General features: G+C 48.6%; 1 protein-coding gene across 1 annotated transcript in view; it reads right to left on the reverse strand.

The window, feature by feature from the left end:
• Positions 1-4,362: 4,362 nt before the first annotated feature.
• The window catches only part of Hasp (Hig-anchoring scaffold protein), a 550,586-nt gene continuing 540,269 nt past the window's right edge, over positions 4,363-14,679 (reverse strand). The window contains exons 18-21 of the mRNA XM_084589524.1: positions 14,031-14,204; positions 12,538-12,717; positions 11,890-12,066; positions 4,363-7,109 (exon numbers count right to left, since the gene is read on the reverse strand). Coding sequence (XP_084445650.1) covers positions 6,820-7,109; positions 11,890-12,066; positions 12,538-12,717; positions 14,031-14,204 — 821 coding nt within the window. The 3' untranslated portion in view covers positions 4,363-6,819. The remainder of the gene's footprint in view (positions 7,110-11,889; positions 12,067-12,537; positions 12,718-14,030; positions 14,205-14,679) is intronic.

A 14,679-nucleotide genomic window follows, 5' to 3' on the forward strand; every position in this document is an offset into this window, starting at 1 on the left:
ATAGAGACCCTTTGTTTGAAAATACTCAAGAATAATAGCATTCAGGGATTCAATGTACAAGCAGCCGAAGTAAAGCTGTTAGCGTATGCAGACGACATCGCTGTTTTTACCGATAATGAGGGGGGCATATGCCAAGCTGTGAAGTGCTTGCGCGAATTCAGTCGTGTCACCGGTAGTGGAATTAACTTGTCGAAATGCCTCGGTCTTTGGCATGGTAGCTGGCCATCTACGCCTGAACGGTTTGCCAGTGTGCCTTGGACGACGACACCAGATAGGTACTTGGGAGTTCCGCTTATGGCTTACCGTGACAGTGAACAGTATTCGGAGAGGGCAGGCTAAAGAGATAAAGGATAAAGCTGAAAAGTGGAGAGGGACCAACCTATCAATTTTTGCAAGGGCCACAGTTTGCAATTTGTTCTTTATCAGTAGGCTCTGGTATGTTATGCAGGCGTTGCACTGTTCTCGGTTAAATATTGAGAAACTGCACAGGAATTTCGCTGTATTTGCCTGGGCATCTGAATGGGAGCGCTGTAGCCGGACTAACTTGTTCAGACGAGTAAAAGATGTCGGGCTAGGATTGGGCCACCTGTTTTTGTGACAGCTGGTCAGTCGTTTTTGCTTTTTAGAGACACGGCCGACACGTTCTTACGCACCGTATGCAAGTCAGACTGAGGAGGCTGCTACCGGAGTACGTTGTTTCAACGGAAAAATTTTCCGCAGGAATTAAGGGCTTTTATAGAGAAGTCGTAGTAAGTGTTCGGTTCTTTTCAGCGCGGTTCTCAAGGGATTATTTGTCTACAGTAAAACGAAAGAAATTGTATCGTGCATTGTGTGACATTATGTTCCCTGTGCCTTTGTACAGGGCCTTGTACGATGGAGGCGCAGGTGCAGATGTTTTAAAAAGGGTAAAAAGAATGCAGGTGACTCCCGGAGCAAAAACCTTCTTTTTTAAATTGCACACCGCGGAACCTTGCCGGTGAAAACATTTTTGGAGAAAAAAGGGAATATTCATACCCTGGGGATCATACTGTTTAATATGCAGGAAGCCAGAAACCATAGACCATGTTTTTTTACACTGTAGGGAAGGAATATATTTTTGGGACGTATTGCAAAGAACGCTAATGAAAGATTTTCCGCTAGACCCGCATGGCATTCGGTACTTATGCGTAGAAAGTGAGGATGGGGTACCATTTGATTTAATTATGCTCATGGGCCTCCACTGTATATGGCGCTCAAGAATGGCGGTTACCATTGCGATAAAGATGCACGGCCTGCTAGAATTTATTTTCGGGAAAGCGGGGACAGGTATTTGGCAATCTAGAAAGCTACAGCAGAACCTCCCGAGTGGCTCTCAAGGCTAGAGCCTTTGTTGTGAATGCGTGAATTTTAGCGTGTCATATGTAAACAGCGTCTGTAAATAGCATTTGAGTGATTTTTGTACATTTTGTGCTCGTGTCAAGACCAGGCAAAAAATAAAAAAAAAATTTGTCACGAGCTGAGATGCTAGATATACCCCCACCCGGTAATTCTCCTACACGTTAAATCCGTTTGTAACCGCCTTATACACATATTTGTTTGTTACCGTTTGTTTATTATAAAGTAGGGTTTCTTTGTTGCTCTGTGCGTCATCGTCAGTCGCCTTCACGTCTGCTACTCGTCCTCACCCAAATAGACATACACCGAGGTGAAGAACCGAAATTTTGCTGGTGCGCTCGCTTATGTTCTTCTATTTTTTTTTTTTTTCCTTTTTAGAGCGCAGCGCTTTGGCTCCCGGTCCTGCGTTTCGCGTCGTCATCGCCGTCGGCGTTGTCCCTCGTAACCAGCTCCGCAGCCGAAGCAGCGCGCACTCCCCCCCCCCCCCCCCCCCCTCTTTCTCTTTTGCCGCGACCGCGCGTGTTCTCCGATTGCTGCGCGCGCTCCTTCCGCCACATTTTGTCGCTGTGTGAACTCCCCCCCCCCCCCCCTTTCCTGCGTGGCGGCGGCGGTGTTCTCCGGATGCCGAAGCGCCGGCTCGCTATTAGCGGATCACGGTGCGTGCATCATAAAGCCGAAACAAAGAACCGCATTGACTTAACTCGCTGGCGGCGTCAGCGGCATTAGTCAGTCGCTGCTATCTCTTCGCTGCGCAACGTTCCTAAGGGCCCACGCGCTGCCTCCCTTAAAATTCCGATAACTTAATTGCTCTCTTCATTTCTCCGACCCCAAAGATTCCTTCATGACAGTCAAGATCTGTTAGTGGAGTATTTCATGAAGGAATATGTGTGAAAAATAAAAATGTTGCCTGTAATTGTACATATATGTCTTGCTCGAAATCTTTTCCTCAATCTACCCAAAAGGTGAAACAGCTGATGAGCTGAGCTCAAATTTCGCATTAGGAAGTGACGTAGTCATCGGCAATTTTTTAATTTATTTACACGCATGCCAATCAGTTGTTGCTCACCTCTTTTCTACGTCCTGTTCCTTTTTCATCGTTGTTTGAAGTGAGGAGGAGTGTGAAAACAGCGCAGTAACGCCTGCGGATTGACGCATCATTTATACCCGGCGATGGAGCGAGCTGTGCATCTTTCGTTGTCCACCACCGTGTGCTTTCCACTTTAAAAAGAAAAAGCTGTGCTCTTACTTTCTCTTTTGAAGGTTAACTTGTTCATCAATCGCTGATGTGTCAGACTCTGTTACGTTTACCGCACCGTCGAAAGAACAGGAGTCATGCCTGCATGCATCTCTGTAGCTCAGGAAACAGAAATTGCTTCGACTTTTGAGCGAGGTACGAGAAAGTTATGCATTTCTGCGAAAAAACTTATATTTATCAGTTATTTTAGTTCACCGTTTTCGGACTGTCAGCATTTTATGAGCTTGATAGTGGAACCAGTGCGCTCACAGCGCGTCACTGTTTTTTCAGTGCAGCCAGAGATGAATGAACGAGAAGAACAATTTAATGGATCGTAATTGTTGACAATGAGTAATGGAATAAAAAACTAAGATTTCATGAGAATTTATGCAGCTTTTTATTGCATGGTAATCGATGAGGAAGCTCAGTTAGTATGCTTTTGTGATGACCTTCGAGTGTGTAGCGAGGAATGCATAAACGCGGCACCAGATATGCAGCGCTAAAATGCAGCGTTAATTTTTATTACTCTTTTTTTATAGAAAATAGTGCGCACAATGTGAAGCCAAATGATTCTGACGCAAGGTGACTTGTGTGAGAGTGGTTATGAAGAAGGTGGATGAACGTGAGTACTATATTGTATGCCGTGATGAATTATGCAATGAGAGGAACCGATTATTTAGCGGAACAATAGCTTTATTAGACTATAGCTGAAATATAGAAAGCGAGCACAAACACTCACACACATACACGCTGACAGAGATAAAGCGCGTGTACGAAAGAACGCATCCTGACCTTGCGCGGTTTGGTTCGAGAGAGTCACGAAGTTGAAAGCACAAACTCGCGAGGCACTGATACTACCCGACCGAACACCTAGGAAACGTAGGGATCGAAGACAATCTGTGCTAAGAGCGCGTTGCGTGCATTCTCAAGCAGCTGACTTACGTTGCGTGCGCGAATAGGCACACACACACACACAAACGAGCAAGCGCACGGAAATGTCTTCGTAGGGCAAAAACAACTACTCTTTCGAGCACATAGCTATAACATGTAAAATTACGCAAGACAGTCTTCTCTCTCAAATGTCTCGCTGGTGTTATACCGGCCCGCTTTGTGCTGAGCTGGTATTTAGACAGTGGTGTCGTTTTCAAACCGCGCTGCTTGTCCATTGCGATCACATCACAGCAACGTGACATGCGCCTTCTAGTCAAACTAGACGATGTGGGAGATGCCAAAAATAATGGCCCCTTGAAAAGAAAGAAGACCGCGGAACATTGCGAGTGTTGGGTAACAAACGAGGCTTGTGAGTGCAACAAAATATTTTGCCACCCTAAAGTCGCCTCTGAAATGTCCTTGCCGAACTTGAGCTGTGAAGCTGGGTGGAAAGGGCCTTTTGACACGTCGCGTTGCCAGAAAATCGGCTCACTAGCTGTTACAGCTGTGAATAGCGCGCCAGCCCCACGTGCGTCCGCACTACAGCGTGGTCATACTTCGCAGTCAAGGCGTTGGTCCTTAGGCCCCAGCGGAGGCAGAACCTCTTTCGTGGATGAGGCTTTGCCGCTTTCTCAATGGCCAGGTTAGGCTACATCGAGGGTCTGTGACGGTCGTTGCTTTCACAAGCATCGTACTGCCGCCAGCCAGTTGGCCAAGCAGCTAGTTGCGTGTTGTTACCACAGCCTGCTCAGAGCCGCAAAATGTTTTGCTATCATGTTCCGTTCGAAAGCGCATTTCTGAAATGACCTCTTGCTGTACCGCTGTTTCTTCTTCTTTCTTTTTTTTTTTTTGCTATTAGAAGCATCAATCTATCTCTCAAATGGCAATGTTCGAGACCTGTGAAGTGACCGCAACCGACAGCGTTTCAGCTTAGTCGAGTGTGCATGACCACGCTGCTACCAAAAATGTACGCTACAGCCACTCAAACATCTCTCCGCGTTCACTCGTATGACACATATTCACGATGACATCGACCACGGGGTTCGCCAGTTCTCCTTGGTATATCTACGATGCCGCTTCCACAATTCTACGGGTATACAGCCAGGCGTACTTAGAGTCTACGTAAGAAGAGGATATAACGGAGTAACGCTGCGGATAGCTCTGCAGAGACAACAGACGTGGTTTTCTTTGCTGCAGGCGCAGGACCGGCAAGTACACCTCCACGGCTACACGGACAAGAAAGCTTCTATCATAAGACATCGCTTCTTTTCGGGCTGCAATAGCGTATTATCGCACACGAGGAAACAAAAAAGAGCGAGGAGGTGTTAAGAATGAAGGAAGGCCAATCGCGAGTTCACTTCCCTTGTCTATAACACTCTCGCAGATTGTGCGTCGGTTTGAAGTCTACCCAGTTCCGACGCCCAGTCTTCCTAAGAAGAGAAACTTTCTTCTTTAATTTCACTTTATTCATTTGCTCGGTCCTAATGGATGCTGATCAGACATCATAAGAATGTGAGGTGAAAAAAAAAAAAGAAGAAATTTGGTTTATTTGGTTATTTGCTCGACAATGACGGCTTGGCACGTTTGTGCTGCTCGGGTAAAAGACACAGGAGATGTGAACTCGTCGACAAAAACTTCCGCTCTTTGCAAAAACAACCGTCGCTGCGAGCACTGTCAGCGTGGAAGACGTAAACAGTTCTTTCTCCTTTCTTTAATCCTTTTTTATTTTTTTGGCTCCCTTCTCAGGCGAGAACGAGAGCGTTTATAACGGCACTTCGGGCGACGCGCGCATCACGGAGTCCACTACACGGAGGCGCACATTAGAAAGTAGTCCCATGGGACGCACCACACGGTCCGCCGCCGGCCGATCGGTGCCCTCTTGTGTCACAGTCTGGGCGTCGCCGCCGGAGATTCATCGAAGCACTGCGCCGACCACTGTCGTCTCAACGCCGCCAGCCGAGCACAGCGTTCCCTCGTTTAGTCATGGCAATTTCTGAGACAAGCTTTTGACTCACGTGATCGTGGCCTTCTCTATATCGGGGTTTCCACACGGCGCATTAAGCACTGTGTGCAGACTCCGACTTCAACGCACGTTTCTGACATTTGTATATGCTGGAAATGACTGCAACTTCATTCACTCTCTGCACGTGCTTGAGATGCAAGTCCTGCAACACAAAACTGGATTGTCGGAACAGATGCGCTGTTCTGCGTTTGACTTGTCTGCAGACTTCTTTAAATATATATACTTGAACTAACGAAAAGAAAGCGAGCAGAGAACAAATAAAGACGAAACCAAGTACTGTGACGGTGTGCAAAGCGACGAGCTGCGCACAACAGTAGATGACTATTGTGGGTGATCGTGTGCGCGGCAATGATCTGCCAGGTCACAGTTTTTTTGCCTGAAAATCCCGAGAGTAACATCTAAATGTCAGACCCGTGGAGCGAATTCCGGCAAACGAATTGCCTGGCTAATCCCACAACTACCTCAACTTGCTCGTCTATATACGCCCACCTCACAAAGCGCTTCCTTCGAACAGTATGGATATACGTTCCATTGACGTGCACGAACTAGCTCAGGTTCTTGGAAACTGCAATATTATGAGTTGCTGCGTCGAATACAAATCGCTAGGTATAAAATGCATTCGCACTGTGCTCCACGAGGCTCGGTTATGGCGCAGTTTTTGAACATGTTCAGTTTGACGTCCGGGAAAAAAAAAAAGAAAAAAAAACTAAAGAAAGGGAAACGCTGTGCCTTATGTGCTGGGTTGTGAACTCCGTCCGAACATCCGGTATTGAGACGATCAGCAAAGCAGGAGAGTCGGAGGCAGACTCCCACGGTATCGCTGAAATCGATTGAAAACCTACCGAACTCCACTAAAGCCTATCTGCCCCGTTACTTGATTGCGCGCCGGGACCACATCGGGCATCCGCTCATCTTGAAGTAGACAACTTTCTTCTCCTGGTGAAGCCGAACCTGGAGGGCGCAGTGCAAATACCGCGGCATAGCGACAAGTGACAGCATATATCACGAAACGTGGCTTTTTGCAGACCTCGGTTAGATCAACCGAAAAAGACAAAAGAGGGAGTGTGGCGGCTGCGAGGCCTATGGCGGACGATGAAACCTGGCATAAACCTGGCGCGCGCATAGGCAACAAAGCGTGCACCAGGCAGGTCGCATCCCATCAGCCACCATAGGTCTTCCCACGGGTGCCGCACTCCGAGCGCCCACTGCCGCGACTCTACGTTTGGAGCTCGGCGCGTGCTGGAGAGGAGCGCTCCGGTCACTGGCGCCAGCGGCGGTCCTCCAGCACGGGCATGGCGTGGGGCCAGCGGCGGCGGTGTCTCCTCAGCCTGCGCTCGTGCAGCGCCGGTGAGGGTGCGAACGGCTGGCACCGGGGCACGGCGGCTGACCACCGGCCCTTAGCCACGCACTGGATCATGGGACTCCCACGCAGCTGGAAGCCCTCGGGACACTCGAACGACACCGTCTCGTTGATGCGGTAGAAGTAGCTCACCCGCGACGAGATGCGCGCCCCGTCACGTACGCTCGGGTACTGGCACGCCGGCACGCCTGCGCGCCAGGAATGCGTCCGTCAGCAGTGATCAGGCACGCACGCACAGAGCGCGTCTGCGCCATGTTAGCAGTTACGTCATTGTTTGATGCAGGAACAGAAGTGTAGTAGAATAAAACGCGCGGCCTCTTTATGCGAGGGAAAGGCGCACACGCGCCAGACTCTTCGTGCTATATAAGCGCATATGCTGACATGCGTGGCATATGGACTCGAAGGAAAGCGCAGCTTCCATGTGTACTGCAGATGAAGCGGACGATGCAATGCCAGAGTTTGCTCCGGCTTTCCGGCCTTTCAAGTGTAACAATTATGGTGCAAGCGATCTTCTTCTGAGCACGAGGTCACTGGTTCGATTCCATCCACGGGGACTGCGTTCGTACCTATATATGCGCTGAGCATTCGCTGCAAGACAAAAAAAAAAAATAGCGAGTGGAAAATATTCTGGAGTTTACTCAATAACGAGCATACCTATATCCTACAGTGTAGCTTCGAGCACAGTATACCTGCAGCTCTTTGCATTATGACCACCTTCCGTCTATTTACCTACATATTCTCTTCGCCTTTCTGCAATCCTCCGCCCTATGGGCTACTTGGTGCATTGCAGCTGAAAAAGGTACGACCGCCAGACTACGCACGGCAAAATTACTTTCGAAAAAGAATTAAATTACATTATCAGATACTGCTTTTGAAACGTAATATTACATTACAATTACTTGTGAAGAGTAATCAATTACTCTTAAGTAACTTTTCTTTTTCACGCATACAAAACCTAAACAACCTCTCTCCCGACGCGATGCGCACATTCTTTTGTATTTCTGGTGAAATCCGTCCCAGACAAATATTATGGCCATTTTATTTCTACGCGCCATGAAGTAGTTAAAACAACGGGCACAAAACAACTAAAACCAAACACTTATCACTTTTGTTTGAAGCGCCGCAGGTTATTTACTGCCTCCGTAGTATCAGGCATCGGCCTCGGCAGCTTGTGTTCATTAATGTTCGCGTCATGGGCGTTTCCGTGTTTCCCCCCTCGAACCATGGCGACGAGTGTAACCATGGCACCATTGTGCACTTAGCCGACGCAACTTAAGGGGTGCCGCTGCGCGCTCCTGAATGGTTGCCCATTCGACAGCCCCTCGGCGACTTAATTCTTGCTGTTTGGAAATTGGTCGCGACCGCCGTGGTCGCGACTTAGGCATTTCCGCCTACCAACCGGATACCCACAGAAGGCTAACCGGCTACAGGGGAATCTCAGACGCTCAGTTCTACTTATCTGCCTCTTCTTGCCGACCCTTTACTAGCACCCAGACTTTCGGCGCGTTATTACAGGTTGCGAGGCGCCCTTCCGGGAGGACAAATGTGCAAAGCGCTGTGGTGCATTTTAATGAAAATAATTTCGAAATTAATTACTTCTGGTATAGAATCATTGCCCTAAAGTAATTCATTACATTACTAAATTAGTAGACCGGAAAAGTGATTCGTTACACTACAAATTACCAGAAAAAGTAATTTAATTGCAGTGAATCCGTAATTACTGCCATGTCTGCTTTAGACGACGGCTTGTGGCTTGTGTGTGGCGAGCCTCGCCCTTCTGGCTTCCGCTTTACTGTAGCAAGTAACAGCGCAAAAAAGGAGGTGAGAGACAAGCTCCCCTCTCCGCCTTCTCCGTCATTATATTGCCTTCTGTCTTTCCTTCATTGTCTTGACACGCATAAATCGGTGAAATATAGTTTCAAAGCGATAAAGTGAGCGTTAAGGAAGGACGCTGTAGAGCAGAGAAATCCGGATGCATTCCGACCACCTGGGCGTACTTTAATGTGTGTGGCACGGTAGCGAATCCTCGACTTCATGCTCTTCATTGCCAAACTTCATTGCTAGAATCCTGGTGTTGCCAACGCTCGGGTCGGGCGCGCTACATATAAATGTGAAGTCGTATTTCAATCTGAGCGGTTGCTAGCGAACACACGCCGCCTCCTTACCACCACCGACCGGGCGACGCCACTCCCGACAAAGGTGGCGTCAGATTCAGCACGAGGCGTTTGGGAGTGAAAACGCGCTCTAAAGTGGGGTTTTGCATGGCGCAAAGAAGACGGCCTCTTCGGTGTGTGCGCAGCTGCCCACGAAGGAGCTGAAGGCTGCCAGTGTAATAAACTACGCCGCATAAATACGCAGTAAAATATTCCGCTTAACTGTCCGAGACTGCCTATTGAGTTGTCATTCCTGCCAGTATACCGCACGAAGCAAAACCTTTCGTTACGCACCCGACAGTCATTCAGCGCAAGGCGCGCCTGGATATCGAATACGCTGCGATTGGGTAACATTTACAAAAAGGCGTCTCGTGGTGGCGTGCGCTGAAGGGAACTGCGTTGAGGTGCTTTCGAAACACGGGCGTCGCTGAAGAAATGTCCTCGGAAAGCCCAAACGTCGAGCACCGCGATCAATAGAAGCAATGCTTTCCTGCCGAAGTCCGGTAATCTGCGCGGTCTCCGCGGTTTGACAATAATGCGCGACGACAGCGCGTGCATGACTCTCCAACTTTTCTTTTTTTTTTTCCTTCGACGCTATCTAGTGCGCCACTGAACGAGCGACAAAACTCATTTCGTGGGTCAGTGGCGCTTGTGTCAGCAGTGCCAGGCTTGAGTACTGAGATAAATTTGTGACAAGTCGCTCCAGTAGAAAGCGCTCATTTACAGCAGAGAGAGAGAGAGAGAGAGAGAGAGATGCTAAAACTGCACGTGCTGCTGCCGCCGTTTCAGTCTGATCGGGGCTTGCGTTTGACACTCGTTGAATGTATACGTGTTTCCAGCTACCGAACGCAATTCAAATCATTTGGCGGTGAGCTAACTGCGACTGGAATTAAAGCGAGGGCTCTTTTTGTGGCACGCGATTTTCGCTGCGGCTAGCCAGTTTTTCTGCTAGCCCTACACGGCTGTTTGCAGAAAGGAGGAAAGCGGGTGTGTGCCAGCAGTACGTCAAAACTATATAAACACACACACACACACACACACACACACACACACACACACACACACACACACACACACACACACACACACACACACACACACACACACACACACACACACACACACACACACACACACACACACACACACACACACACACACACACACACACACACACACACACACACACACACACACACACACACACACACACACACACACACACACACACACACACACACACACACACACACACACACACACACACACACACAAACAGACACACACACACACACACACACACACACACACACACACACACACACACACGCACACACACACACACAAACACACACACACACACACAGTCACGGCAAAAACACTTTAATACTGACGTTTCGGCCGGGGTCCGGCCTTCGGAGTGAACAAATCTCAAGTTGGGAAGAAGCTTTTAAGCCAGCATCTGTCAAGAAATATGACTAGCTCTCTCTCTCTCTCTCTCCCTCCCTCCCTCCCTCCCTCCCTCCCTCTCTCTCTCTCTCTCTCTCTCTCTATATATATATATATATATATATATATATATATATATATATATATATATATATATATATATATGTATATATATATATATATATATATATATATATATATATATATATATATATATATATATATATATATATATATAAAACCACCACCATCACCACCAAGCCACTGTGTTAGCTTGTGCACGGTGAACACTTATAACTGCTTTACAGCAAAAAGAGTCCAGCATTAAAGGATCCATGAAAGGCTATATACTAAAACTAGAAAACGCGCGCGAGCAATGGGTATCCCATCAATAGTCATCACAATGCAAATTTTCTTGAATCGATACCAATCTAAAATTAGTCTTATCTTCTCCTCCTCAACTCAGCCCACGCCGGCGTGCAAGAAAAAAAAGTTAACAAGTCGCGACAGCGCCTCATCCCGCCCGCGTAACTTAATTGGGAGTGTCGAATGAGCTGGCGCTCCCATGTGACGATGTGTACGTCGCTTCAATCGGAGCGAGCGGTCGCCAGGAGCACTTTTTAAATATTATTTGTCAGTTATAGGCTCCATGCAAAGCTTTCAAATTTGACTCGAATGCTCATAAGGATCACCTCTATGGAGTTCTTGCATTGGAGCACTATTGCAAGTATTATTTCAAGGGCCCTTTAATAATTGCAAGTGGGAGCCTGTATTCCGAGTTTGCGTCGTTATCGAAAGTGTCGCTATCTCACCTGACCTCGAGTCATCTGATTGGTAGAAACGCCCAAATAGAAAGTGATAGTGGCATCCAGTTCTGATGCGTACACCAGTCAGATGACTCGAGGTCGGGGAGACAGCGACACTTCGATAACGACGCAAACTCGCAATACGGGCCTTGCTCAGCTACATTACGTGCCGCCTTCCTGGAAGCGGTAAACACAGGTTTGGCATGTAGTTGAATTGAAAGTGTAATTGAGGAAGCGCGGGACTACCAGGAGCTCGTTGCATGCCATATGCCAATATGCATTTAGTTGTGAGTCCCCTAAAAACGAGTGACTACGTAGCACAAGCTTGGAAGCTACTCTCATGGTTATACAGAAACTTCCAGCGCGAGTCGCCAGTTTCCTAATGCGTGTAGTTACGCAGCATGGTTGTTTAGTCGGTGTGTGAGAACGGCAAACCTTTGGAGGTTATCGCCTCACACTCAATGCGGAATCACTGAATAGCTTTCATGCATTACAACTGCATTAGCGAACATGTCAGTCACGTGACACAACGGCTATGCATAGCTGGCGGAAGAGCGTACATTTGGGCACGGTGCCACTCCAGCGGTCGTTGTCCAAACACTCGAGCACGACCGAGCCGAGCATCATATGGTCCGGCCGGCAGGCGAACTGCATCCGCTGGCCGCCGCGGTACTGCGGCTTCCTTTCGCCCTCCACGTAGCCGCTCTCGGGTGCCGGCAGCGCCGCGCACACCACCTCTGGCCACCGGTAGAGAGAGAGAAAGAAAATAACAGCAGCCACCAATAAAAGGGAGTTCCTGTGTGCACAAAGAACTTAGCACAAACTGCAAGAAATGCCCTTTGCTTTGAAAGAAAGATGCATCCAGCACGACGCACCACGAAGAGACTAATGACACAACACTCGTTAATGGTAAACAATTTTTTTTATGCTCCGAAACGACACAGTGGTCGATGAGGCATCGTAATAAAATGCCTCGGATTACTCTCGTTTACTCGTTTTTTTTTGTTTTTGTTTTGTTTTGTTTTTAAATGCACCCTGACGTATTTCAGCACGCCGGCGATTATGGCTAACTTCCACAGAAATGCTTTCGCTGAGGGATTCGGTATAGCGGATTACGGTAACGCTCGGCTAAAGCTTTATAGACGGCCTCGCGCTGACGGCACCATCCAGCATTTCTGCAAAATAGGTTCAGCGCTTCAGGTTCTTACCTTCGCAGCGCGGTAGCGAGCCGGACCACTGGCCGGTGTCGAGGCACTCGACGGAATCCTGTCCGCGCAGGGCGTAGCCGAGAGGACAGGAAAAGCGCGCACGGGAGCCGACCGCCCGCTGTTCAGCCTTCACCACGACCAGACCGTCCGAGGCCCCGCTGATGTCGTGGCACTCTGCCACTGTAAAAGAAGAAGCCGGCGGTCGCGTTCAAACGTGTACAGCATAAATCCCGAGCGCGAACCAGAGCACGCTGGACTAGAAAAGCAACACTGCATAGTGTCTAGAAGTCTAGACGAAAGGGGCGACAAGATGCGAAAATAATGTCCAGCGAGGCTGTTTCTTGGGCTAGTTGATGGAGTTTGCTCCTGTTGGTGAAGCATAAAGCGCGAAAAGGACAGGGACGTGAGGGAGACGCAGGACTCGTTCCTGTCCTTTTTGCGCTTCAGGCTTCGCCAACAGGAAGCGAAAGTTTCTAAATAGCTACTGAAGCACCTGAGCGAACTCCTCAACATGTGTTCTAAACGTGTCCGCGGGAAATGCACCATTCAAGGCATGCGGAAGCGCGTTTCATTCTTGTGACTCGGATTTTGTAAGCTCAGTAAAAAGTGCAAACATCGAAAACGTATAAGCGTCCCACACGATTTGGCGTTACCAGTGGTCAATCTGCCGCGAAGTCCGCTCTTCCTGCTGGTAATTAATAACCCTGGCCAGCAAATAGTTTGCAAGCCCTTCGCACCCTTCCTCGCTAGAACGCTGTGAATTTCTTACTGGTGTGCGCATGGTGTCGTCGTGTAAGCTGTGAGCACAGACAGCTGAACATTCGTAGCGAACGCGTTGTGACAGGCGTTAGCAGACAAAGGGGTAAAGACAAAACGGGCTATAAATATATAAACGCTTCCTTCGGGAGCAAAGTAATAAATGCGACCATAGTAAAAACATGCCAGCACGAATCAAGTAAAAGAAGAAAATACGTTCCTGTAAATAAGGATGTAAAAGAGCTTTAAAACACAGCACAGGTACAGTGGCATATAGCGTGCATGGAATTGTTAAAAAATCTGTGCTAAAATTTTGTAAAACACAGTGTTAGTATTGTCACGTGGAGCAGTAAGGTATACTGTAAGAAAAAAAAAAAGATGCGTTTATTAACCTGTGCTTACAGTGAAGCTGCACAGCAGCGGTACGCCGCACGCTACAGCAGCCGGCTAACTGAATGTGACGTGTCTCCGAGATTTTATATCTAGCGCCACCGCGCGTTCGTCGCATGCAATGCAACATGTTGGCCGCGGAACTGAGAGGGGCAAAAGAGTACAATTAGCATGAGAATATTTCTCGGCAACTTCGCCCCAGACCAGTTCCGGCTGATGGCTTCTGTGGACAACCTCGCGATTTCGTACCGAGAAGACAGTAGCGCACACACAATGCGGCTATAGATTTCATAAAAAAAATAAAATAAATCCACGGCAAATCAGTGCCGCGCATTTCATGGGCGCACCTTGGCAGACGGGCGGCTGGGCGGACCAGTTTCCCGAGGGCAGGCACATGGCTTGCTGGCTGCCGCGTAGCCGCTGGCCCTCGTCACACGAGAATACCACTTTGGTGCCCATGCGCGTGGTCGCCGTGCTCACCGAGAGGCCGCTCACGCTCGGCAGCGGACGGCAGTGCACCGCTGCGAGAGGGTCGTCGTGGTGAGAAAAGTCATTAGTGTTCTCCGCACCTTCCGACGCAGGAGAAATGCAAGAGCCCGTGTTTCATGAGACTGCAGTAGTTCAGACGGCTGAAATCAATGCAATTAACCCTGGACACTCCGCTACGTGGTCTGTCGTATCGACGCACCATAATCTGCCCTTTCTCTACCCGTAATGCAGCGTAGTAGCGGGCACCATGTCTGAGACCAGACGAATGGCGGAAACCTGCGCGTTTTTCTAATCCGTTTATCGCCACCTCCTGCGACGTGTGCTGTAGAAGATATCGCTCGGACTCCATCATAGCGCTCGTCGCACCACGCGAAACCTATGTATAGCCGACGAGCAGCCTTCCAGGCATTTTATTTTTCTTTGGAAAGCAGAAATCCCTCATTTAGTTGACTTCCCGTGCTCTCATCGAATACGGTGGCGTCACATGGCGTCATAAATTTTTAACTT

This window comes from Amblyomma maculatum, chromosome 1, assembly GCF_055883805.1.
Source record: "Amblyomma maculatum isolate TAMU_Amacu chromosome 1, ASM5588380v1, whole genome shotgun sequence".
Classification (NCBI taxonomy): domain Eukaryota; kingdom Metazoa; phylum Arthropoda; class Arachnida; order Ixodida; family Ixodidae; genus Amblyomma; species Amblyomma maculatum.